This window comes from Simochromis diagramma, unplaced genomic scaffold (assembly GCF_900408965.1).
Source record: "Simochromis diagramma unplaced genomic scaffold, fSimDia1.1 OVJJ01000487.1, whole genome shotgun sequence".
NCBI lineage: Eukaryota > Metazoa > Chordata > Actinopteri > Cichliformes > Cichlidae > Simochromis > Simochromis diagramma.
The window spans coordinates 2465360-2491562 of NW_024387305.1; the positions used below are offsets into that span (position 1 = coordinate 2465360).

Genomic DNA, 26203 nt, shown 5'->3' on the forward strand with positions numbered 1-26203 from the left:
CCCTTTCCTCCCTCTCCCCCCTGATGCCTACTAAAGGTGGTGCAGATGATGCTGCACGTGGACAGAACACTTACCTTTAGTTGCCAGAAACAGGGGAGGTTGTTAGCCCAGCAACGCCTCAAATGTCAGCCAAGTGGGAGCCTAGTAGCCAATGACGTCATAGTGTTGTGGGCTTACTTGATTCAGGTTAGCTGCGTGCTCCACCTGGACTAATTTGTGTAGTGGAGAGCCGCTTCCAAATCCTGGTTGCCTTATTTGGTCAGCACACTAGTCTGCAGAAAGAAGGAAGTCAGAGGGAAGACTAACCCAGGCACAAAACTCTCTCCAGGCATAGGATATTTAATTGGGCCCCTTATTATGTCTTGAGAGATCCCATGCAGACGAAACGCATGATTCACCAAATCTGTGATGTCTCTAACTAAAAGGGCAATTTTGAGAGAGCAGCAAAATGTACAGACCTTGAAAAACGGTCAAGGATGGTGAGAATGACAGTGTTACCTGCAGTTGAAGAGAGTCCAATGCAAAGTCAAATGCAATGTGGGACCAAGGGCATCCTGGTATTGTTAGTGAATGCAGCAGACTAACTTGAGGGGTGTGAGAGGTTTTCCTTTGAGCACAAGTGGAGAGGGCAGACACATGCTCCAAAACCCTTATTCAGACTTGGCCACCAAAAGAAACACTGGAGAAAAGTTAATGTTCAATGGTCAATGTGGTGAAAGTAAAAGTATATCTTTATGGAAAATTTCTGAAATTTTGTGATAAACCTGCAGAATAGAGGATAATTCAAGTGGTTCGGAGGATACAGAGATGTTAACTGGTTTTCTGGGAGATGTGGCTGATTTTAGACAGAGCTGATAGCCATTGTTCTGCCACAAATGAGGGAATTCCTCTAGCTTGAATAGAAAGCCGATCATCTGAAGACTACCACGAGGTGATTGTTTTAACTCTTGGTGTTCGGACATGAGATGCGGGAAATGGAGGAAGGACTTTCCCTTGGAACAGAAGGCGTGGTTAGAGGGACACACAGCGAACACACACACACACTGACAGAGGGAGATGAGCGAGAGAGAGTTGAGGAGAGACAGACAGAAGTGGGTGAAAAGCACTGAAGACTGGAAGACCATGACTTTTGTTATTCATGAATTTTAAAATTTACTTTTTTATAAAATATCTGAAAAAATCTCATCAATTTTCTTGTGTTCCTGAAAAATTTACTTACCGGTATTGAATATTATACTTGATTCATTTCTGACTTCTCAGTAAAATCCAGTGTGCCTACTCGAATTTGGGTATATATTTATCAATTTACTTTTATCTAATGAATACCAATATTTTTTTTAACTTGAAAAAAGTTTTTACATTTTTTTCTAAAATATTTCTGTTTTATATTATAGTAATAAAAATGTACTTGTGTGACTGTGTCTGTCAGAGCTATCTCACTGGCCTGTACCTAGAGGCCGTATTTACACTTTGGAAGCCACAGCTTATGCTCTTCTTGCTCTTGTCAAGTCTCAGGTGAGCATGTCCAAATTATATCATCCATCTGTCATTCATGTGTCTCTAAAATATTATAGGTTTTGGACACAAAATCATTGAAAATTTACTTTACAGTATTTAAATACCATTTCTGACCATTCCAGAGTTACCATTTATTTAACTGTGAAATTCCAACTCAATGAAGATAATTTCTACATTTATTTTTATGTTGTGTTATTATTGTGTGCAAATACAAATTAAAACAAATAAGACATTGCTTTGTAGTGTTATGAACTATGAAAAACATTGCATTTTCTTTCATTAGGCAAGTTTCTGGACTGGATTTGAATTATACCCAAATAAAAAGCAGATTAGAAAGCCTAAAAAGTACCTTTGAAAAATTGTTTTTCCATAATTTATTTTAAAACTCTACTCTTGTCTTGTGCTGATTTAATAAAGAACTTTGAAGATGCCAGACCTGTTGTGAGATGGTTCAACACACAACAGAAGCTGGGCGGAGGCTATGGATCAACTCAGGTAACACAAAACTTCCTGTCAATCAAGATATCATAGGCAGATATTTTATACATATTATCCCACCTTATAACCTTTGCCTTTCTTTATCTCCCCCACTTTTCTTCTCTCCAGGCTACTATAATGGTCTATCAAGCTGTAGCAGAGTACTGGATCAACACTAACGAACCACAGTATGATCTGAATGTGGACATCAAGTTGCCAGGAAGGTCGGCACCTGAAAAGTACAATTTCAATCAGAACAACCACTATGCCACAAGAACGTCTAAGGTGAGAAGAAGCAACACAAACACAGTCACCATGTAGCACAATTTGTCAGTCTGAAAACATGTCCTCTAGCAGTAAATAAATCTCAGTACTGCTAGTGTTTCTGTCTTTTTGGCAATCCATCTCACCACTCTGCAAGCTTTTTGGTCTATTTCCTTTTTTCCTGTCTAACAGACATTCAATGCAATTTAAATTCAGTCGGTGGGAGCAAAGTGAGCTTATCTCTGTTTTTTTTCTCATAATATGTACAAACACATCTTTGTGTGTTTGTACATATTAATCCCAACAGATTAACGATATAAACCAGGACATCACAGTGACTGCTAGGGGAACAGGAGAAGCAACAGTGACAGTAAGTTATCTGTTAGTTGATCATTTCAGAATCCTAGACAAGTCTTTTTAAACCTTAAAAGAACAGTATAACAAAGACTTATTTATCACACAATATACAAACACACTTTTTCTGATGCAACAGTTGGTATCACTGTATTACGCTAAGCCCAAAGAACGGGAGAGTGACTGCCAGAATTTTACCCTCAAAGTGGATCTCGTAGAAGGTACTTTGATGTCCTCTATCTCCTCTTTTTATTTTACTTATCTCATTAAATCTGTTTGCTTCAGTTTATGGCATTTTATTTGTTTGTGCTCATTTTTTCTTTTTCCTTATTCTTTCAGAAAAATCAAATGCAGATGAAAAGATATACAAACTTAGGATAGAGGTCATGTAAGTACAATATAAACTACACTTTAGAAATAGTTTTGGCTTAATAGGATTTTTTTTGTTCCCGTCCATTTAACTCTGCTGTCATTTGAATCATTCTTATCATTCTCTCTACAGGTATAACAACAGGGATCGTGATGCAGGCATGTCAATCTTGGATATTGGCTTACTAACTGGTTTTGCTGTTGAAACAAAAGACCTGGATTTGGTAAGAAGTTATGGTAATGTTATGTGGTTACAGTTAACCAAAATAATAAGACCTCTTAATGTTTAAAATTTGTCTTTTTGTGTGTCTCTAGTTGTCTAGAGGACGTGGCCGCACCATATCAAAATATGAGATGAACAAAGCCCTGTCAGAAAGAGGCTCACTCATCATTTACTTGGACAAGGTTGGAAATCACTCCAATCGTTCTTCTTATCCCCCTTTTTTCCACTTTGCCTGGGTTTTTATTTATGTTTTTCCCTGTCTATATTTCAATTCCCAGGTTTCTCACACACGACCAGAGGAAATTGCTTTTAGAATCAAACAGGAAATGCCAGTGGGCGTCTTACAACCCGCATCTGTATCTGTCTATGAATACTATGAACGTGAGTCTCATAAACATGTTACCTTTGTTAGTCTTCAGGTGTTCCAATCACTTCCATGGCTACAGGTGTATAAAAAAAGCGCCTAGACATGCAAACTGCTTCTGCAAAGATTTGTGAAAGAATGGGTCGCTCTCAGAAGCTCAGTGATTTCCAGCCTCTTACTGTGATCGGATGACACCCGTGCAACAAGTCCAGTCATGAGATTTCCTCAAATATTACTAAATATTCCACAATCCACTGTTAATGCTATTATAACAAAGTGACAGTGATGAGGAACAACTGTAACTCAGCCATTAAGTGGTAGGTCATATAAAATCACAGAGTGTGGTCAGCAGATGCTGAAGCACACAGAGGTTGCTAACTTTCTGCAGAATCAATAGCTACAGATCTCCTAACTTCATGTGGCCCTCAGATTAGCAAGCACAGAGCATAGAGAGTTTCATGGGATGTCAGGAGCTCGGCTTGGCCCCTTATTTCCAGTTAAAGAAAATCTTAATGCTTCAGCATACCAAGATATTTGGACAATTTCACCATCCCAACTTCGTGGAAACAGTTTGGGGATGGTCTCTTCCTGTTCCAACATGATTGTGCACCAATGCACAAAGTATGGTCCATAAAGACATAGATGAGCAAATTTGGTTAGGAAGAACTTTACTATCCTGCAACAGTCTTCACCCCAATAGAACAGGTTTGGGATGAATTAAAATTGGAGAGTGTAAACTAGGCCTTTTTGCTTAATATTGGTGTCTGACCTCACAAATACACTTTGGGAAGAATGATCAAAAAATCCTATAAACACACTCCTGAACCTTGTGGAAAGCATCCCAGAAGAGTTGAAGCTGTTATTGCTGCAAAGGTTGTGCTGACATCATATTAAACCCTATGGATTAAGAATGGGATGTCAGTCAAGTTAATTTCTGTGTGAAGGGAGAAGAGCAAAATACTTTTGGCAGTGTAATGTAAATAGGCACACTATGCCATTTTATTCGATCATTTTCATATACATTGTTATATCTACCATAACTGTCACAAAATAACAGTCAAATACTTGTTTTTTTCCCTCAATGCAGAAACACGCTGCGTGAAATTCTACCATCCAGAGAGGGAAGCTGGAAAACTACTGCAGCTCTGTAGAGATAACATATGCACATGTGCTGAAGGTAAACACAATTATATATATAATCATATATAAAGCCTCCCAGAAGTCCTATTTAGCCATATTATTAAAATACCAATGCCTAATGTGACAGTAACAAGCAATGTGACAACCAACCCCGGTCTACTGTAGATAAAAAAAAATAAACATTATGTAAAAATGATTAAAAATAAAAACAGGATCACTTTTATATGTATACATTATGAAACACGGGGGTGATTTGTGAAAAGTGTCAGAGTGACCCAAAATAACTGCAGCTCTACGGTTCTGATGGGGATGGCTGTCAGGACACTGAAACTATTCACACAACTGAAATAAGATTGATGTATTAAAATAAAGTTGCTAAGAGTATTTTTCTCCAACAGTCTTTCTCCAGCACACCAGCACTCTACCTTCTGCAGTGGAAACGCTTGGAAAAATGTCAACACAAATTCCCAGTAATCCTATTAAAAGTACAGTATATACAATAAGTATCTTTCAGTGTGTACTTCTGACGATCAGTGTTGTGAGTTATGGTTATTTTTTGGAAAGTAGTGAATGTAAGTCATACCAAAATGATCCCGAGTGTCACAACTGCTGTGGGTGTGCGCACTAGTAAACCCCAAAAGGTATCCCCTAAGCTCACAGTTCTGTTGTGTGTCCCTGAAAGTGTGAATGTTTCAGGATGTTTATATTTTTACTCCGTTCTGTTTTTTCTTTCTGCTTTGCAGATGCAAGACACTATGTGGTTTACACTGTTCCTCCCCTGCTGCTACTGATGTGTGTTTTTGCGGTTATAGTTCATAAGTGCAAACATCAGAAAGTAAAAGGTATATTTTGCATTCACATGCATGCAAAAATGTACTTAAATGTCCATGGAAAAAGAGGATAACCATGTTTTATGCTTTGTGTTTTCAGAAGATGAAGTTGTCATGAACAAAAATGCACAAAATGAAGACGCTTTAGAGGAAGTGACAGATGCAGCAAAAAATAACGTAAGAAAACTAAAGTCCAAAACCTTAAGAGTGTCCTCTATATATAACAAGCCTTATTATAAACAAATGGAATAATGCAACAAATTTATTTTATTGTTAGCTGCGATCAGTGCAGTACTGTGCAAAAGTCTTGAGCCACCCCGCAACTTCTGTGTATTTTGCTTCCCAACCAGTGTTGGTCAAGTTACTTGAAAAAAGTAATCAGTAACTAATTACTGGTTACTTCCCCAAAAACGTAATCCCGTTACTTTACTGATTACTTATTTTCAAAAGTAATTAATTAATTAATTACTTAGTTACTTTTTAAAAACACGATTTACAACCTGAATAGGTGATAAAGCAATAGATCTTTCAGCCCAATTCTACTTTTTCTGCATAATCCATCATACAAAATGTAATCAAATGGAAAAGTCTCTTTTTAAAACTTGTTTTATTAGTTTTAATCTTTTAACTTTATGCATCAAGCAAAAAATTTAATTATATGCAACATTCTCTGACTGGAAGAAATTAGTTTAACATTTAAACCTATTTTCTGCACATTCCAGCACATAAAATAAAATATTTTTTTGTGTTTACACTCAGTCTTTCAAATAGATGCAAGTAAAACACAGCAGAAAATAAATAAAATAAATAAAGTCAAAGACTAGCGGTCCTGTTGCTCTATTTTCACCTGTAAAGCAGGAGTAGGGCAGGCGAAGTTTTGCCCGGGTGTAGGTAAAATGGTAAATGGCCTGCATTTGTATAGCGCTTTTCTAGTCCCTAAGGACCCCAAAGCGCTTCACACTACATTCAGTCATTCACCCATTCACACACACATTCACACACTGGCGATGGCAAGCTACGTTGTAGCCACAGCTGCCCTGGGGCGCACTGACAGAGGCATTATGAGTCAAACTGCTAATGTTTTAGGTGTACCGCAGCGGTCAGTGGAAGAATCCGCGAGTTTCTCTGTGAATTTCACATTACGTGGTAGCGCACTCGGTGGTTGCTTTGAAGTTTAGGGGTTTTTTTTTTTCGCTGTTAAAAGAAGTTTTCTTCCCACTCACAAGGACACTAATGTTTTTGTCACTTTTTATGGAATCAAACTCAAAGTAAGGTCAGTACTTCCACGCTTTAAACGCTGCACGCTCATACTCTCTCCCGCACTCGTTATATTATCCATTGTTGATCTGCACACAGCTGTTGTCACGAACGTCGCACTCGCTTACGTCACTGTCATGAGACATTCTCGCAAAAAAATCACGGTTTTAGTAACGCAGTAACGCAGCGTGCTTCCGGGAAAGTAACGGTAATCTAATTACCATTTTTGCAATAGTAATCCCTTACTGTACTCGTTACTTGAAAAAAGTAAATGGATTACAGTAACGCGTTACTGCCCATCTCTGTTCCCAAGTATCCAGACTTTTGTCATTTTTTAAAGTTCTCCAGAATTTTTTTTGAACACTGGCTGCTTACTTCTTTTCAGTCTGGTTTTTGTGCCTGAGTATTTCAAGAAGAAGAATCTGTTTGTTGAGCCCCCTTGGCCCATTTGCTGCTTAAAAGGCCTCACAAAACATTTTTTTATGTTTAAGCCAAGAACTCACAATGAATTTCAATGTTCAACACAAACGTAGTATAAAATGATTAAGTAATAAAATTTCAAATCGTCATCATTACTATCACATCATAGTATTATGTAATGTATTTGTAACCATTATTGAATACAATGAATCAGAAGCAGGCAATAACTGTTAACATTTATCACGGATAGTGATTGGATTATAATAAACTTTGGTGCTCACCTTGAAATTGGAGGAACTGTATGAGCCAGAGGTGTTCAAAATGTTGGATTATTGTGTGTCAGTTAATGCACACACAGATACACCACACAGACTTTTATTATAATTCCGCTGAAGTCTTCATATTGAGTGTGCATAGATGTGGTTTTACTGTTGTATTCACTGCTGTAGATGACAAGACAGTAATCTTAATTTGACAGTGGTGCTAACGTAGGAAAGATATAAACAACACATGATGATGTGTTGTTCATTGGTCTCTGAATAGATTCATGGAAATCAAGAAGTTGTGATGTGAAAGGAGGAGACGTCCAGACAACAGAGATGAACCAAACTATGAAAACAGAAGAAATCTACCTGAATAAAAATGTCCATGAAGCCAATAACAGATAAACAGAACATGCATTTGGGGTCAAACAGTGGATCTCACCTGTATAGAGATTATCCTGTTGAATTTTTCTTTAATGCCAAGAAATCTTAGAATAATCAGCTTTCTCACAGACTCTGTGTTACCATGTGAAATAACTGCTTTTTATGCATATATAGCTTCACTTCTTACTCCTTTGCTGTTGTCTCTATTCTCATGTTTATTGCTTAGTGTTAACAACATAATCTGCACTGATTTTCTCATTCTGTGAAAAGCCTCAAATGTCAAATGTAAACATGAGTGTCAAGTGAATAAATCAGCAAAGAAAAATGAAACTTGGTTGTTTTGCCCTATTTTACCATAAACTGCCACATTTTCGGAGTCTGTGATTTCCAGGTAATTGACTTGAAACAGAGCAAGTAAAAATTACTTCCTTGTGACTGTCAAAACAAACAAAAGAGATGGTTGTTGACTTCAGGATGGAAAAAAACAGCGACTAAAGCCACCACAGGTACTTGCACGGTTACCTGAACAGTAATACTGTGTAAAACAAGGGGATAAGCCCAACTCTGCTTTCTAATGAAACTCTACTTCTCCGTCTTACAGTTATATTATCAACCTATTACCCGGGGCAACTGTGCTCACTAGCCGACTGTACAGGTTGTCAAGACCTGAAAGAGAAGTAATGGAAAAGTACATTAGTGATTCCCTTGCTGCTGAAATCATCTTTGTCCATCTTTGATTAAACTTGTCTCTGCCCAGTAAAAGTTACCCTAGAACATGAACATGCTGGAAGACACTGTGAATGTTTTCCATGTCTCCCAGATAAAACCTGTCCTGACCACTCCGTTGGCTCCTGACCTTTTATTACATGTATAAGAGGCCCTGACCTGCCTCTTCCTTATGCTCAGATTTTGGCTGGAAAATTCCCTCACACAGAATGGTGAGCTGGCCTTGTGCGGAATGAGCCAGAGGATTGGAAATTTTTTGGAGTGTGTGGAAAGCCTTTGATGAGATTGTGCTCTTGCTACTGTTTTGACCCTTTTGGAGTTCTGTCTATTTCTCTGTAAATAGATGCATTGCCTTCGACTTGGAGTCCTGTGTTTGAATCCTGCTTGCACCTTGGTCCCTTGACATTTGGATAATGTAACTTTTTCCACTTTCTCACGATAATATCCCCAATATGTGCCTGTAGTACATGAACTTTTTTTTCTTTATTTTGGTGCTGTATCACAAAAATGTTTTATTTCCTTGTGGGATGAATAAAGTATCACAAGATATCACCACTTTAAAAGTACTGATTATGTGAAGTGTGTGAGTACTTCTTTCACCACTAAGTGGCACAAGTCATCCATTTTAAATTTTTTAAACCACTTTCATTGGAAGACCAACTAATAATGTCCACTGCCCTCTGTGATGATAGTCTAGGCTTTCCTACTGTGTGTGTAATATTCTAACAATAGTTCATTTTAAGTTTCTGTTTTGATGAACAGAAACCAAGATGTGGAGACTTCCTGCTGATCACACTCTGCAAGAAGTTGTTTAAATGGCTTAAGAAGTAGAGAAGAAGAGAGATGAAAATGAAAAATAAATATAGATTACGTACATAAATCTATGTGTTTTAGAAGAAAAGAGTAGAAAAAAGCTCCTTCGCCTAGGATCACGGTTATGAGTCTTGCATAGAGAAGTATCTATGCAAATGATTGTGATGACAAGTATGCTTGTAATGCAGTATCGTAATCAAGGGGATGGACACAAGCCTTCACAGTATTTTTTATTGCTTAGAATTAATTATCTGCACTGAAATTGTGCAAAACCACAAATTAAATTAAATTAAAGTAGCAACATAAGTATAAAGTGAGCAAAGTAGCAAAACCAAATTCTGAGCACACCTGTTTGACAAAGAGAAGAATAATTGTGACTCTAAACACTGCGACCTCACTCCTATGTAGTAATTTTTTAAGTTTCTGGGATATTCAGTCCCTGTGCCAGCTAGCTTATCCACCACTAAAACATCCACTCAGTCCATCATGTCAACACAGCAACCAGCACCTTAGCAGTCTGAGCTTGAGCCAGTGGGTCCGGTTCCACCAGGATGTGTTGGACCCAGAGGAGCCAGCACCTGGTTTTCCTAGGCACCTAGAACCAGCACTCAAGGCTTCCATGTTGTAGGAGGCCAAGTCTCTTTGATGGCAGGCTTTGAAGGCTTTCTCTTTTGCCAGCCATCTCTGTCACTGGCCTCCAGATCTACTTTGTCTCTCCCACTGGCCTCGTGGCTGGCCTCCAGACTTCCTTTGTCTGCAGCTACTGGTCTCACCCCTGAGTTTTGCACTGCAGCCTGGGCAGCCTCTTCTAGTTGCCGCGCTGGCCGCCTGAACATTTTGTATTGAAGGACTGAGTATTTCTTGCTGTTTTATTGTGTTTCAAACCTGTGTCTTGTTTTATGGCCAAGGAGAGCTCCAGGACAATTTTTGTTTTGTTTTGTTTCTGGACTCTGGCTTTTCCTTCAGTCCTGCCACTGCATCATGGTAACTTGTTCTCTTAACCTTGAAAGTGAATCTTGCACATAAATCCAAAATGATTTTAACACAATCTAACATTAGGGAATATTTGTTCAGTTATTGTCCTGTTTTATGATATTAGGCTGTAGTGCCCCTCAGTCGAAGGAAAATAAAATGCTATGTTACATTTACCAACTTCATAGGAACTGTTTTTAGTGTAAACCTCAGAATAATACTCACACAAATAATTCACCAGAAAAAAGTCAGTTTATTTACTACCAGTCTAATTAGTCTAAATGACAAGAGTTTCCACATTAAAAATGCAATTGTGCAAGGACTAAAAAAATTGCTCAAAATGCAGAAGTGAAAGTCTTCTGCATCTATAACTTCTATGGGCGTCATTTATTCACAGGATTTCCTCTTAAGTTTTTATTTCTATGAAGCAAAGCAAAGATGTGGAGCTTTCAAAAGCTGCTGTTGACCATCTGCAGTGAGTTATTTTAATGAGTACATTAGTAAAAAGATGAAGACTAAAGATAAATCTAGACTAATTGTGTACTTAAATACTACTCCTGATTTTTTCTTTTCTTTACAGAGCAGTAACAATGCTAGCTTGAATGCCTAAATGGAAAACAAAAACAAAAACAATGATCTTTATACTGTCTTTTCTTTACAGTCGCTCTGAGATGTGTGACCAGTGCAGTAGGGGTGATCCATGTGACTGGATATGTGGGGAGAGAGGTTAACGTTTCCTGCTCCTATGATGAGGGTTATGAGTCTTATGAGAAGTACTTGTGTAAGAACAACTGTGGTGACAGTGATGTTCTTATTACAACATCGGAATCAAGGAAAAATAAATACAGGATCCATGATGACAAAACAGCACGAATCTTCACAACAACCATCTCTGATCTTCATTCCACGGATGCTGGGAAATACTGGTGTGGGGTGACCAGAAATGGAAAAGATATCTACACTGAAGTCAAGCTGAAATTAGTGCCAGGTAAACAGGGACTTCCAAAAAATGAATTATAGTTGAGTAAAATTCATATATAGAAGATGTTCATGATTGTAGAGCTTAAAGGTGAGAACAGATAAAATGTAACTGGTAAACAATTACTTGACTTTACTTAATTTTATTTATATAGTGCTAGGTCACAAAAACCAGTCTCCTCAAGGTACTTTACATTGTATAGTAAAGACTAGGGATGGGTATCGAAACCCGGTTCTTGTTGAGAACCGGTTCCCACTGTTTCAATTCCTTGGAATTGTTTGCCATTTTTGCAAACGATTCCCTTATTGATTCCAGTCGCCCCGAATGACGTCACCACGTTGCGGAACGTCATTTACCTGGCAGGAAACACGGCGCCTAAACGGCTCAAACGCTCAAAAGTTTGGTTATATTTTATGAGAACGGATGGTCTGGCTGGCTCAGATGCTGGCAGTTGTCGCTGCAGTCTACTGGTAGCGTCTCCTTTCAGGCCAGGATAGACGAATGTCACCGAGCAGTGACTAAGTTTGTGGTAAAAGGCTTGAACCCATTTGCCACAGCAGATGCCCCCGATTTTCGGTAAGTGAATGTGTTTAATTGTAGGCAGGGACATTACTGGATATTCTTGTGTAATTGCTACTGAATAATTTATGTTATACTTTGTTATTGCTACAGAAGAATATTTATTTTATTATTTTACATTTAAATTTTTTTTTTCCTGGGGACCCTGTGACACCCCATTGAAGAGCCGTAGGCTGTGGATCTCTTAAGATCTCACTGTCGGGTTTGTAAGGCCATGTTACTGCTAAATTTCTATCTTGTTCAAAGAGAAGATATAAAACAAAGTTCTAAGCTAATCGACCTTAGTGTTCTCCTTTTTTAAAAATAATCGATAAGAGAATCGATAAAGAATCGAATCGTTAAACAGAATCGAAAATGGAATCGGAATCGTGAAAATCTTATCAATACCCATCCCTAGTAAAGACATTATGTCTTTATGACATTCCTACAGTTTAACTAATTATTAAGATCTATCATTGATAGAGCTGGGTATCAGATGTAGCAATTATGTTTGGTTTGTTTAAAATGTACTTGTTGCAGCATGTTGAATATAAAATATAATATCTCTATTCTCTATTCTTTTCTTTTCTGATGCTCTTTACCTTCTTGACAGACAGATGCTGTGACACTGTGACCACAGTCCAAAGTTATGAGGGATACTCTGAGTCCATCAGTTGTCCATATGACTCTCAGTATCAGAACAACTTCAAGTACATCTGCAGAGGAAACCGGCCCTCCACATGTCTGCAGCAGGCACTGATCACCTCTAACAACAGAGAAAATCGACGATTCAGACTTGATGATGAAAAAATGTTAAGAAAGTTTACAGTGGCCATTAGCAATTTGACTCAAAGTGATTCAGGGTCATACCTCTGTGGTGTCCAAAGAAACTCTGACCATGATGTTTTCTCTGCTGTTGAGCTGGAAGTCAAAGGTGTGAGGTTATAATTACATAATTACACTAACAAAAAGGAAACAATTTCTTCTAAAAGGCTCTTTAAGAAACTCTTTAAATTATTTGTCTCTTTCAATCTGGTAGAGTGGTGCTGCGTCAAGTCAACTAAAGTAACAGGTACTGCAGGGCATCCATTAACTCTGCAGTGCCCTTATCCTTCACAAAATCAAAATAACAGGAAGTTCCTCTGTAAAGGAGACCACCGCAACAGCTGCAGAGACATGGCGATGATTGAAAGCAGACTCACACTACGAGATGATATTTATTCCAACTCTTTCTCAGTGACGTTCACAAAGATACAAGCGGATGATGCTGGGACATACTGGTGTGGGTCAGACTCACAGTGGAGAGTTGGAAACCATGTTAAGATTCAGCTGTCAGTTGGTGAGATGAATACTTGTGTACACAAAAATAAAATGGCCAGAGCTGTAAGTAACATCCTTTTTTGCAGCCCAGTGTGTAAATATAGACTGTGCATGGTGGTTCAGTTTTTTTGTAGTGCCAAACATAGAACAAGAGGTTGGTGCAGTCCAGCAACTTACCACAACCAGAGTGAGCTACTTTTTAGAAGTCATATTTTTACCCTAACACCAAACTATCATTTGAAGTTTTTAATCTTTATGTAGCTTATTTGTTAAAAATTTTCTAAGATTATCTGGTTAATAAAAGTTTACAAACACTCCAATGCCATTTCTGATTCTGTACTTAGTTATATGAGCTAAAAGTGAATGCTGGATGTTAAAGGTAATTATTAAAGTTCATAGAGCAGAGAGGGAAAAAAACAGGAAAACCAAATATTTATATTCTGTATTTAAATCATTTTAATCAGTGTTCCACCAAACTATATCTAAATATAAAACCATAGATGTTAAGTGGTCTACTGACTATTTTAATGTATAAATTGACAAACAAAGAATCTGATTTCAGGTAAGTGAATAGTTTAAGAGTGAAAGCCAATCTGGATCTCTCTGAAACTGTTCACTCAATTTAAAATAGATTATTGTATTATGATGAAGTTTCTAAGAACATTGAAAGTCTTTTTCTTCAACAGTGTCTCCACAGCACACCAGCACTGTACCTTCCACAATGGAAATTCCAGGAAAAACTACAACACACAATAAAACTACAACTCAAAATAGACCTAATAAAGGTACAGTGTATACAATGTGTCTTTTAGTGTGTGCTGTACTGTTGATCAGTTATGTGAGATAGCTTATGGAGAGATAACGTACTTTATGGTTACAACTGGAAATAGTTATAGTTTTTTGAGTACAGTTTCAGCAAGTCCCCTGGGAGTGAATGTAGACCATGGTAAAATGAGTGTCAAAACAGCAGAGGGTCTATGTTTTATTAATAGATAAAAAAAAAAATAGATATAAAAAGAAAACTACCATCTGAGCCCACAGTTCAACTTGTCTTAGTGTAAAAAGGAAGTCTGTACTTTTACTGGGTTCTATTTTGGTTTCTGCTTTTCAGATGCAGGACAGTATGTGGTTTATGCTGTGCCCGCTGTGCTGCTGCTACTGATATGTGCCCTCGTGGTTACAGTTTATCAATGCAAACATCAGAAAGTAAAAGGTATATTTTATGGGCAAATGTACTCAAATGTGCATGCAAAAAGAACACAACCATGTTTTATGCTGTGTGTTTTCAGACGGTAAAGCTGCCATGAACAGAAATGCAGAGAACGAAGAAGGTTTAGAGGAAGTGACGGCTGGTGCAGAAAATAACGTAAGGAAACTAAAGTCCTTAACAGTGTGCTCTATCTATGACAAGTCTCACTATGTACAAACAAGCAATGTTTTATTTTTCTTAAATGAGTTCAGTACAGTACTGTGCAAACGTCTTGAGCTATCCCTCATTTCTTGTAATTTTTGAAAGTTCTTCGGGCTTTCTGAATCTTAAAAGTCTTTAAAAAATCTTCCTCAGACACTGGCTGCTTTTTCCCTCCTTCTCAGTCCAATCCTTTTATCTGACCATTTTCACAGTAAATGTTTTTAATATTATCGTTAAGCCACCTAACATTGACCCGTGAATCACAGAAGCATAAAAAATGCATCAAACTCATGGGGTGAGCCTGTCAAGAAGTCATTCTTAATCGAAGGAAACAGAAAAGGCAGAGGTATGCCAAATTATCCAAGAACTGGACTGACAATTAGTGACTATAAGTCTTATGGGATGATAAATTTTATAAGAAAATTATGAATGTGTTTCAAACTGTCATCAGTAGGTGCGGGGGAGGTACGGAGAGAACAGTACAACAGTACTCTCTGTCGTTGTTTGGGGCTGAATTCAAACAAGTGGTCTTTGGGATCTTATTAACATTGATGGAATTATGAACACAGAAAATCACCATCAGATTTTGATCTATCGTTCAATACCATCTGGAAATAATTCTAACAAAAGGTCATTTGTCAGCATGATAATGATCCCAATCCCAACAATGATCAGGTAGAGTTTCACGATATACCAAATCAGCTTTTATTATTCATGGTTTTTGTTATTTTACTGATAGCAAACTGATGTTTGAATCTTTCATTCAGATTCATCCACAATGTTACTATTCAGTACTAATATATGATAAAATGGGAAGTTATCACATTCAAAATCACCATCATCACTTAAACGCTTTTCGATCTGTTCTTCATTACCATAAAGAAACTGCATGATAGTGATTAGATGACACAAAACTTTGATGCTCATCTTGAAATTGTGGCAGGAATTCTCAAAATGTACGATGGCTGAGTGCCAATTAACCCACATAGACAGATTGGACAAACTTAGTGAGTGAGTAAGCGAACAACCAGTGATCAGCAATACTTAACAGTTTTAGGGAGATATAATTAGCTAAGATGTTAAAACAGAAGAGGGAAAAAAAGAGAAGTTCTCCCTTGGTTGGTTTTGCACTTCTGTAGTGTGAAATTAACCGTTGACTAAAGAAATTTATGTTAGCGCATTCGCTCATTGAGGTATTTGGGGGTAGCATGAAATGTTATTGAGGACAGCCACTGGCCCACAGGCTACACTTAGAGAGCCACACTTTACACTTTCTGTGTGGTTTAGTTTACAATGTGTGAAAAGCATCTAATCTGAGATTTTTAAAATTCTTTTGACCTTAAAACTAAACTATGTAATTTATTTGCAGCAATATTTGAAGCGTCATCTGTTTTTGTAATTTTTCTATCAGAATTCAAATTGTTAAAAAATGTTTGCTTTAAAAAATGACATAACATCATGTGTTGTTCATTGGTCTCTGAATAGATCTACGGAAATGAAGAAGTTGTGAGGTACAAACAACAGAGTGCCTGTAACAACTATGACGATGCAGGTGAAGATGAACCAGACTATGAAAACTTCACAACATCTGAAGAAGTTTACTGTAATGAAAATTTCCACAGAAGATAAACAGAGTATGCATTTCATGTCAAAATGTGGGTTTCACCTATATAGATTTTAACTTGTTTGATTTCTCTTTAACTGTTGAACAACAAATTTTAATGTACAGCCTTCTCTTTGTCACACTGAAAAGCTATGCGTGTGTAGCTTGACTTGTTTTTATAGCTTAATTTTTATTGTTTAGTGTTTTTTCTGACGTTGTGGAAAAACTCAAACTAAATTACTAACATGAGAGCAAAGTAAATAAATAGCAAGCAAAATGAAATCTAATGTTGTTTCATATAGTAATAAGTTCAACGATATGTTTAACTGTTTCTGCCTTATTTGAGCTGCAACATTGTTACATTCTGGTCATTCAAACTATTTGGATTTAAATAGAGCAGTAAAACGTAAAAGGTTACAGTTTGCATTTTTCATTTTATGATGCTTTTTTCTGTTTGTTGCAAATGGAGCTGGATAATGGATACGATTTTACAGAAAAAAAAAAGCAAACAATCAGGGTGCAATTCCTCATAAGATGTCATATAACTGTCCAATGAGGGCAAAAGAGTAGTAGGTTTTTTTTCCTTCAGACGAGCCAGAAACCACTTCAAAAAACAGTTTTAGTGTCACTGCTTAGTGTGTCACACTGAGCCCTCTGCTGGTGCTGTTTTAGCTTAACACCAAATACAGTAATTGTGTTGCAGAAATTGAGACAAGATTTCAGATTGCATAACTTGTTAACAGGTATTAAGATTCGTGCATATTTATTGAAAAACTTTAATTTTTATGTTTTGATATTCTTAGAAATGCCATACTTAATGTTATAACCTTTTTTAATCACTAATTACAGTTAAACACACTAAACATAGGATTTGATGGATCACATCAAATAATAGGTGATGGACCTTTTAGTAAGAGCAAAAATAACTTTATTCTATATTCTTGCGTGAACATTTTGGACTTTCCAGACAGAAACAAACATGACAAAAATAAACATGTTCCTCTTTTTCGATAAATCTTTCCATGAAATTCGGAAATGGCAGTCGTGGTAAGCACATCACAAGGGAGACTGAAGACTTTAAAATGTAAAAATAAAAGCACAGTTTTCACGCTACATTCAGATGTGTCAAGTTGCTAAAGGGGAAAGTCACCTAAAATTTATCAATGAACAAATCTGTTGTGGTTTGTGCTCACTGCATAAAAACAGAAAGCTAAATATAATTCCAAATGGATGCAGTATGACAGGCAGACACTGATAATAATCTATCTGAGAGGGACTGAATAATCTCTGTATTCATGAAAATGTTGATCACATGTGTAATATTCAGTCATACACACTGACTTAAGCTATCAGCCAATGCTATCACCCATGCAGATCAAACTCACACCTGTTGCTACACAACAGACGAATAAAATAGTAGCCTTTTACTCACCAAAACTTAAACACAGACTTCCTGAGCAACTGTGCTCCAACACCAAAAACACAGTCAAGACATCTGTTTTGGTGTCACCACACCTGTCACACCCATCAACTCTAACTGGTATTCAGTGTGTGTTTGTGTGTGCGTGAGAGGGAGAGAGAGAGAAAATGGATTGATGTATTTTTCAACTACTTATACTTAAGAAGTTACTTTATCAATAATAGAAAAATAGTAATTTTGAAACATATGAAAACATATGAAAACTGTTAAAAGCCAGTTTTATTTTTTCCTTCCAAGCTATTGCGACAAAATGGCTTAAGTGGCTTCATTGTATGGGTTTGCTTGACTCAGTAATTGACAGTTTGTGTTTACGGGTATGTTAAGAAAGTTTGCGACATTGGTGCGTTGTAAAGTGCTGCAGCGAAGTTCATAGTTGCAGCATTTATTTTCGTATTTTCATAACTTTAAACTTAAAACTGATCAATTTTACTACATTAGTATCATCTGATAGGACTAGTTAGCTGCTTTACCAAATACAGGGACAGTTGTATTTGTACAAATTCCTGGCTTATTGACCAAACAGTAACTAAGAAATTAATTAAAAGAGAACAAAAATCAGCAGATAAGTTTTTAATTACAAAAGAAAATTGCTGGTTTTATATTAATGAATAAGTTATAATAATACGATATAACACTCAGAGCTTTTAGTCAGTGATGTTAGTTTTGATTATATAAGCAAAGTTTTATAAATACATTTAAATATTTTTTATTTAGCACAAGACTTTAAACTGAACAGTGCTGTTTATGAGACGTGTTCACCATAAGGTGGCACATGTCAGCCATTTTACACGTTTTAAAATACGCAGCCACCTAATAATGTGTAGTCCCCTCTGTGCTGATAGGCTTCCCCACTGCAGGCAAAATATTTCTTAGTATTAAGAGTACTTCCTGACAAGTTTCTGTTTTGATGAGCCAAAGCGAAGATGTGGAGACTTCGAAACCTGCACTTCGCCCTCTGCAGTAAGTTGTTTAAAGAGCTAAAAAAAAAACCACACACACCCTTTATTGGACTTAGGAATTGTATTATTATTCATGAATGTTGACATGAAAAAATAAACAATTATATAATTTTTTTATAATTTCTTTACTTTACAGTTGCTCTGGGATGTGTGACCAGTGCAGGAGGGGTGATACTTGTGACTGGATATGTGGGGGGGAAGGTAAATGTTTCCTGCACTTATGGTCACGGTTATGAGTCTTATGAGAAGTACCTGTGTAAGGATGTCTGTGGTGACAATGATGTTCTTATTACAACATCACAACAAAAAACCCCCAAATACTCAGCCTGTGATGACAAAAAGGCACGAACCTTCACAGTGACCGTCTCTGATCTTACATCTGAGGACGCTGGGAAATACTGGTGTGGAGTGACCAGAACGGGACAAGATATCTACACTGAAGTGAAGCTGAAATTAGCACCAGGTAAATAAAGCATTCCAAATTTGTAGTCAAGAAAAAAATCACATATAAAAGACATATATAAATACATATAAATGTACAGTAAATCAAAACATAACTGGTAAAGGATTACAGTGGTCTCTCGCTATAACGCGGTTCACCTTTCACGGCCTCGCTGTTTCACTGATTTTATTTTGTGCAATTTTGCATGCTTGTTTTTTGGGGGGATCGGCTGTAGACCATTGTCAATCAGCCTCCTCCACGCCGTGTCTTCTGCACAGTGCAGAATGTGTCCAGCTTGTCAAATTTACATAAATCTTCGATCCCTAGCAGTGTGACTCTGAAGTGCTGTACTGTATATTTGTAAGTTTTCTCCCCCACAAACACAATAATGTCGGTGAAACGTTTTGCACAGTCAAAGGCACCTACGGTAGCACCTAAAAGGCAGAGGAAGATGCTAACCATTGCACAAAAAGTTGGACTTCTGGACATGCTAAAGAAGTTAGAAGTTACCGTATTTTTCGGACCAGAAGGTGCATTAAGTGAAACAAAACAGTCAGATAAGTCAAACTTTACTCAACTCACTCTTCTTGCTTCCTTTACTTCCGTACCATTGATTCATTAATGTTGCATTCTCTGGCAGCTGCTCTATTCTCATGGTCTGGACCTGAACACAGGGTTTGATCTTTGGTTTCATTCTATAATACTGGACTTATTTTTCTATGAAAATTTGAATTTTGAGAGTGTTTAAACAAGAGAGAAAAGTGTGAAAATGTTCATGCCTGTCTTAGAAAACTTTTACAGCCTTAAAACATCTATAATAATTGTAAAAAATAAAGCTGGCTACTTTGCGGATTTAACCTATTGCGGGTTATTTTTAGAACGCAACTCCCGTGATAAACGAGGGACCACTGGACTTGCTTTTATAACATGGCTGCACATGACATATGACAGCCTGGATCGATCTTTATTAAGATCCCATAAAGGGAATGAACTGCACATATAAATAGGAAACAGTAATAACCACACATAAAACAAATGGATAGGGCGATGGCTGAGTGCACAAATGTCTGTGAAGGAAAGTTATTACAATAAACATACAATAAACAATAGGCTCAATATGAAATATTATACCTCTCCTCTGTGGTTATAACACATTTTCTACTGCAATTTATGTTTTTGACAGACAGCTGCTGTAACACTGTGACCAAAATCCAAAGTTATGAGGGATATTCAGGGGACATCATTTGTTCGTATGAGCCTCGGTACCAGAACTACCTCAAGTACATCTGCAGAGGAAAGCGGTCCTCCACGTGTCTGCAACAGGCACTAATCACCTCTGACAACAAACAAAATGGTAGAATCAAATTTAATGATGATAAGAGGTCAGGAAAATTCACAATGACCATCACCAGTTTGGCCCAAAGTGATTCAGGAACATACCTCTGTGGTGTCCAAAAAAACTCTGTCCTGGATGTTTTTTCTGCTGTTGAACTGAACGTCAAAGGTGAGAGGTCATAGTTATATCTCATATGTCATTGTTTTGTTTTTGTTTTTTTTAAAGGACTCTTTTATATGGTTTGATATTTGATCATCCTTTAATATTTTTTTGTTTTCCAATCTGACAGAGTGGTGCTGTGTCATGTCAAAAACAGCAAGTGGGACTGCAGGATATCCACTAACATTTCAGTGCCCTTATCCTTCACAACATCATGATAATAGCAAGTTTCTCTGCAAAGGAGACCACCGTAACAATTGTACAAATGTGACGAGTCAAAGCAGGTTCACAGTGCAAGATGATGGTTTTTCCCACTTTTTCTTGGTGATGATCGCAGAGCTGGAAACAGCTGATGCTGGGACATACTGGTGTGGATCAGACTCACAGTGGAGAGTTGAAAACTACACTAAGGTTGAGCTGTCAGTGGGTAAGGTGAACAACCATTTACATGACAGCAAAATTAATATAGCTGAAAGTTCCATCTTTGTTTGGACCCCACTAAACATGGGACTGTGGTTTATGGTTTAGTTATCTGACATGATCAAATAATTGCAAAACCAGCAGCACCGTGCGTCACACAATTTGCAAGCAATCTGCCAAAATTAGGACTACTGAGAACACCACTTACTTATACTTAGACATATCACTTCCCAAATCTTTTGCTGGCTTCAGTGTGTGTGTGTGTGTGTGTGCATGTGTTAAATTTTCTCTTTTTTCAGACGATTCTCTATTTCCCCTAAAAATGGTTATGCCTCTCCAAAAACCATGACATTGGTCACTTAAATCACACCTTTGCACTTCAGCTGGTTGTCTTACCTATACTCACGTATCTAAAAGCACTGAGTTGCTGTTATGTGACTACAACAAAAATTTAGTTATTTTTAGGGGATGTGTGTAGTTTCATGTTTACAATGTAGATAATTCCCCCTGGGATTAAACCAAGTCAATCCGGTCTTTAAGTGATGACATAATGAACCCTGCTTCCAGGACCAAACTACTCTGCATTTATTAAGGCTTTTTTTTTTAAACATGTTTTAATGCTTTATATCTTGTTATAGTTAATCTGAACAAGCCCCTAAAAAAAGGTAGTGATCACTGTCGGCCTCTCTCATTTTTTATTACTACTATTCATTTTAGAGCTTTTAGCTTTAAAAGCTCTAAAGCTCTCTCTGAAAAGCCTTTAGTTAATCCAAAATGCTGCAGCAAGAGTATTGACAGGGACTAGAAAGAGAGAGCATATTTCTCCTATATAGGCTTCCCTTCATTGTCTCCCTGTTAAATCCAGAACTGAATTCAAAATCCTGCCCCTGTAATACAAGGTTTTAAATAATCAGGCCCCATCTTATCGTAATGACCTTATAGTACCATATCACCCTATTAGAGCACTTCGCTCTCGCACTGCAGGCTTACTTGTTGTTCCTAGAGTATTTAAAAGTAGAATGGGAGGGAGACCCTTCAGTTTTCAGGCCCCTCTTCTGTGGAACCAGCTTCCAGTTTGGATTTGGGAGACAGACACTATTTCTACTTCTAAGATTAGGCTTAAAACTTTTCTTTTTTGCTAAAGCATATAGTTAGGGCTTGATCAGGTGACCCTGAATCCTCCTTTAATTATGCTACAATAGACGTAGGCTGCTGGGGGATTTCCATGATACATTAAGCGTTTCCTTTTCAGTCACCTTTCTCACTCAACATGTGTTAATAGACCTCTCTGCTGATTCACACTTGTTATTAATCTCTGTCTCTCTTCCACAGCATGTCTTTATCTTGTCTTCCTCCTCTCACCCCAACCGGTGGCAGCAGATGTCCGTCCGTCCCCCCCCCCCCCCCCAGCCTGGTTCTGCTGGAGGTTTCTTCCTGTTAAAAGGGAGTTTTTCCTTCCCACTGTCGCCAAAGTGCTCATAGGGGGTCATATGATTGTTGGTTTTTTTTCTTTGTATCTATTATTGTAGGGTCTAACTTACAATATAAAGCGCCTTGAGGCAACTGTGGTTGTGATTTGGCGCTATATAAATAAAATTGAATTGAATTAAGCTCTTATACCTTACCTTACGTAACTACAGCCCAGCCCATGCAGCAGTATATTAATGACTAACCTCATATTGTGGATCGATTATCTCAGTTGTTCTCCTGACTGAAGTTTGGTCCGTTTACAGCATCCTGCCATGTGATTGCATTTGTCCCTAACCATCGGGAACCCTCATGCTAACGGTTACCGAATGGAAAAAAGTTAGCGTTAATCCTCCAGCTTCACTGTGCTACTGTGTTTATATTATGCTAACCATAGCTGCGTAGCTAGCCACCACGTAGCACATCATTATATACCAGGTAACCTAACTTCAGTAACCCTACAAACGTCACTACGGTTTAATTTTTTGTCTTCATTTATAATGGAAGTGATAGCAGAGCTGTACGTTTTAAATCCCTCGGTCAGAGCATTATATATTATGCTTGGGTGGAAACTAGCGAGTTAAATCCCTGCTAACTTCAAACTCCATATAACTTCATAAATTGTGTTTTTATGAATGCCTGGACGTTAAACTGAATTGTTACACCTGGTAGAGCAGCCTCACTGATCATTTTATTAAAGATTGAAGAATTTAGACAGTTATTAACTCTCAGTGATGTCCCAGCGTTCCTTAAACCTTGTGACCTGAAGCAGAGTTTGGACCCGGAAACCACTAATAGAATCAGACTTAAAGACCGGATATGCTCTTAAGTGTCAAAACAGCTGTGGAAGTGTGCACCTGTGATCAACAGTTATGTTAAAATACATATTACTTTAATTTAAAAAAGGAACTTTCTATTCTGTTCTGCTGTTTCTGTTTTTCAGAAGCGGTGCACTACGCAGTTTACGCTGTTGTCCCTGTGGTTTTACTAATATGTGTCCTAGTTATTATTTATAAGTACAAATGTTACAACGTGAGAGGTATGCTATAGTTTATATTTACACACATATTCAGACAAAATACTCAAATGTGCATGCAAAAAGAGCTTAAAAAATTCTTACACTGAGTTTTCAGAAACTGAAGCTGTCATGAACAGAAATACACCGAAAGCAGAAGATGTGATAGATGCAGAAGAAAGCGAAGTAAGTCCAAAGCACGAATATATATATATATACACACACACACGTGTTTTATAGAGTGGCACAACTTAAATTTTTTTGAATGTTATATTTTATATTCTTGTCACAGTGAACACAGTAGCAAGCTGATGAAATTGTGTTCATTTCTTTGGAAATATGTCTGAAATCTTTAAGCAGTCTGAACTTTAGAACAAGATTATTGGTATTAAACTGAGACATTGACCAGCTAACTGGTTATCAGTCTGCTTTGGTTTGGACTAATAAACTTGTTATCTCAGGGACGCCTGAGGAGAGCTTGCACAGAAGGAGTCTTTTAAACTAAAAATGACTTAGTGATCATAATAAATGGTTCAGTCAATATTTGTCATCTGTAAAACGTCTGCATTTAAAACATTTTTATTATATTTGTTGTAATAAAAGTAGACATTATTATACGAGCCTGTGTATAACCATATACAGCAACCAGATTCTCTGCAGCTTGTGTGGTTCCTTAGCCTCTGATTATTTTCGTTGATTCTTTAGATTTATGGAAATCAAGAATTTGTGGTGACCTTCAAACAGCAAAGCGCCTTGAACCACTTTGATGATCCAGGCGGAGATGAACCAGATTACGAAAACGTTACAACTGAAGAACTATACTGCAATGAAAATTACCATAAAGCTCACAGAAGATAAATATGCACATATGTGCATAAACTGTGGGTCTCAAGTGAATACAGATTATCCTGTTTGATTCATCCTTAACACGAGATTCACAGCAATGTACCGCTGTTGCTCAACATTTTCACTGTCTTGTGATCCAGACTTCTTTATTATTGTTTACACAAAAAATACTCTGTGCATATTTATTGATTAAAAAATAGAATTACATGTTTGTTTCTTATATATTTTTTTCATATATATATATATATATATATATATATATATATATATATATATATAAAAGATTGATTTAAATAAGCAATAGTGTCGTTGTTTTTGTCTCCCCCCCACACACACACACACACACGCACACACACAAACTCCTTTGCCTTATGAAACAATAAAATACAGACTGTGAACATATTTCAACATGACATGTGTAATGTGACATGTATATTTAGTGATTTGGGTCAGTTATAGACTTTCAGGTGTGCTTTTAGTTAGTCCCCTTTTTGTGTTGGATTATGTGCCAGGCTGATAAGCTAATACGTAATAAATCTGTCACGTTAAGGTGATCGCGCTCTACTATGTGACTGCATGAATGAGGAAATACAGACAGCTGCTTCAGGTGAAGCAGGAGGGCAGGAGTCATAGAGAGTCAATAGTCTGTTACCCCAATAACTGAATCAGAGTTATTGAAATAACAGATTCTTTCTGTAATTGAAAACCCTCATCTCTGGGTTAACAAACTCAGAATTTGCACTACATTGTCTTTCTAAAACAGCTTTCTGGTCAGCGATTCAAACCAGACTACCTGTTTCTAATTTCCAGTAAACTGAAAGTTCGTTTACTGAAACTAAGAGTTGAAAAAAGGAAAACACTCCTTTCAGTGTCACTCATTATCTCACACTGAGCCCTCTGCTGGAGATGTTTCAGTGTAACACTGAATTCTGCTGGAGTTTTTCAAATAAATATGTTGGACAAACGATGAGAATGCATCCACTACTAATGGGTATTAATACATTTATAAATGCAGGGTTGTAAATCTTTAGTTCATATGTTACTTGATTTTTTATTTTTGTGTCATCAAATATTTGACTTTAACAAGCTTTTCATAATAACTAATGATCTGACAGGATTGTGTGTGTGTGTGTGTGTGTGTGTGTGTGTGTGTGTGTGTGTGTGTGTGTGTGTGTGTGTGTGTGTGTGTGTGTGTGTGTTTTCCCCTTGGTCTTGGTTAGTTTGTCTGCGTGTCATCATTCTTATTTGTCCAGCATTTTTTTTGCATATTTGTTTTTCCCTTCTGTTCTGCTCATTCCAGATTTTTGTTTTTCTTGCACTTTAATTGAACATTTTCTTGATCTGCACAGAGAGAACAATGATTTAAAAAATGCATTCTTATGATTCTGTAGGGAGTGTCTTCAGGATAAGGTCATCTGATTGTTGGAGTTTTCTCTTTATTACAGTATTTATTGAAAATTTAAATGTAATTAAGAAATTATCAAACAAAAAGGGATCTCAGGTTTCTGTACTACATGTCAGAACAAAATCCAAAGTGTCATTAAAGGATTAAAGTGGTGGGTGTGTTGTAACAGTGATAGTAATAAATTAAAAGCAATTTTGAGTCTGTTTTTTTCAGCATCTACATCAATGTTCAAATAATCCACTATGATAATTTCATCTCAACTAAACGCTAAAGCACATAAAAAGTCTGCAGATATAAATTCTCTCTGTCATGGCTCTCACCATGGTTTTCTAAAACCTTAGAAATTTCTTTCTAATCCTTTCCAGACTTATGGATGTCAGTTACTGTGTTTCTAACGGTTTCATTAGAATGAAAATTAAAATTCCAATA

At 37.1% G+C, this 26203-nt stretch overlaps 3 protein-coding genes across 4 annotated transcripts; all 3 read left to right on the forward strand.

The window, feature by feature from the left end:
* Positions 1 to 1419: 1419 nt before the first annotated feature.
* On the forward strand, positions 1420 to 4778 carry LOC120716780 (complement C3-like; the record flags this gene model as incomplete). Its single annotated transcript, XM_040004390.1, has 10 exons — positions 1420 to 1515; positions 1936 to 2013; positions 2125 to 2280; positions 2567 to 2629; positions 2753 to 2834; positions 2953 to 3001; positions 3116 to 3206; positions 3298 to 3387; positions 3484 to 3586; positions 4657 to 4778. Coding segments are annotated over 10 exons (930 nt in total), but the record flags the coding sequence as incomplete, so codon positions are not given.
* Positions 4779 to 10341: 5563 nt separating this feature from the next.
* LOC120716892 (polymeric immunoglobulin receptor-like) lies at positions 10342 to 16662 on the forward strand. Of its 2 annotated transcripts, XM_040004588.1 has the most exons (8): positions 10344 to 10849; positions 11036 to 11362; positions 12525 to 12845; positions 12951 to 13250; positions 13918 to 14016; positions 14343 to 14444; positions 14521 to 14597; positions 16128 to 16662. In XM_040004588.1, exons 1-8 carry the CDS (start codon positions 10813 to 10815, stop codon positions 16269 to 16271), a joined length of 1407 nt encoding a protein of 468 aa, XP_039860522.1. In that variant the 5' UTR covers positions 10344 to 10812; the 3' UTR covers positions 16272 to 16662. The 2 variants fall into 2 exon arrangements, with proteins under 2 accessions (XP_039860523.1, XP_039860522.1); XM_040004589.1 differs by lacking the exon at positions 13918 to 14016 and having other exon boundaries at positions 10342 to 10849.
* Positions 16663 to 16784: 122 nt separating this feature from the next.
* Positions 16785 to 24576, forward strand: LOC120716894 (polymeric immunoglobulin receptor-like). The gene is made up of 7 exons (XM_040004592.1): positions 16785 to 18685; positions 18821 to 19147; positions 20310 to 20630; positions 20752 to 21048; positions 23452 to 23547; positions 23642 to 23709; positions 24229 to 24576. Exons 1-7 carry the CDS (start codon positions 18649 to 18651, stop codon positions 24379 to 24381), a joined length of 1299 nt encoding a protein of 432 aa, XP_039860526.1. The 5' UTR covers positions 16785 to 18648; the 3' UTR covers positions 24382 to 24576.
* Positions 24577 to 26203: the final 1627 nt, after the last annotated feature.

What these genes read in the sequence shown, in the direction of transcription:
- LOC120716894 (XM_040004592.1), top strand. Translation starts at nt 18,649, where the DNA reads ATGTGGAGACTTCGAAACCTGCACTTCGCCCTCTGCA. An exon ending in TGTTGAACTGAACGTCAAAG is followed by an intron (nt 20,631 to 20,751) that starts GTGAGAGGTCAT and finishes CCAATCTGACAG; the next exon opens with AGTGGTGCTGTGTCATGTCA. An exon ending in CAAATGTTACAACGTGAGAG is followed by an intron (nt 23,548 to 23,641) that starts GTATGCTATAGT and finishes CTGAGTTTTCAG; the next exon opens with AAACTGAAGCTGTCATGAAC.
- LOC120716892 (XM_040004588.1), top strand. Translation starts at nt 10,813, where the DNA reads ATGTGGAGCTTTCAAAAGCTGCTGTTGACCATCTGCA. An exon ending in CAAGCTGAAATTAGTGCCAG is followed by an intron (nt 11,363 to 12,524) that starts GTAAACAGGGAC and finishes CCTTCTTGACAG; the next exon opens with ACAGATGCTGTGACACTGTG. An exon ending in CAAACATCAGAAAGTAAAAG is followed by an intron (nt 14,445 to 14,520) that starts GTATATTTTATG and finishes GTGTGTTTTCAG; the next exon opens with ACGGTAAAGCTGCCATGAAC.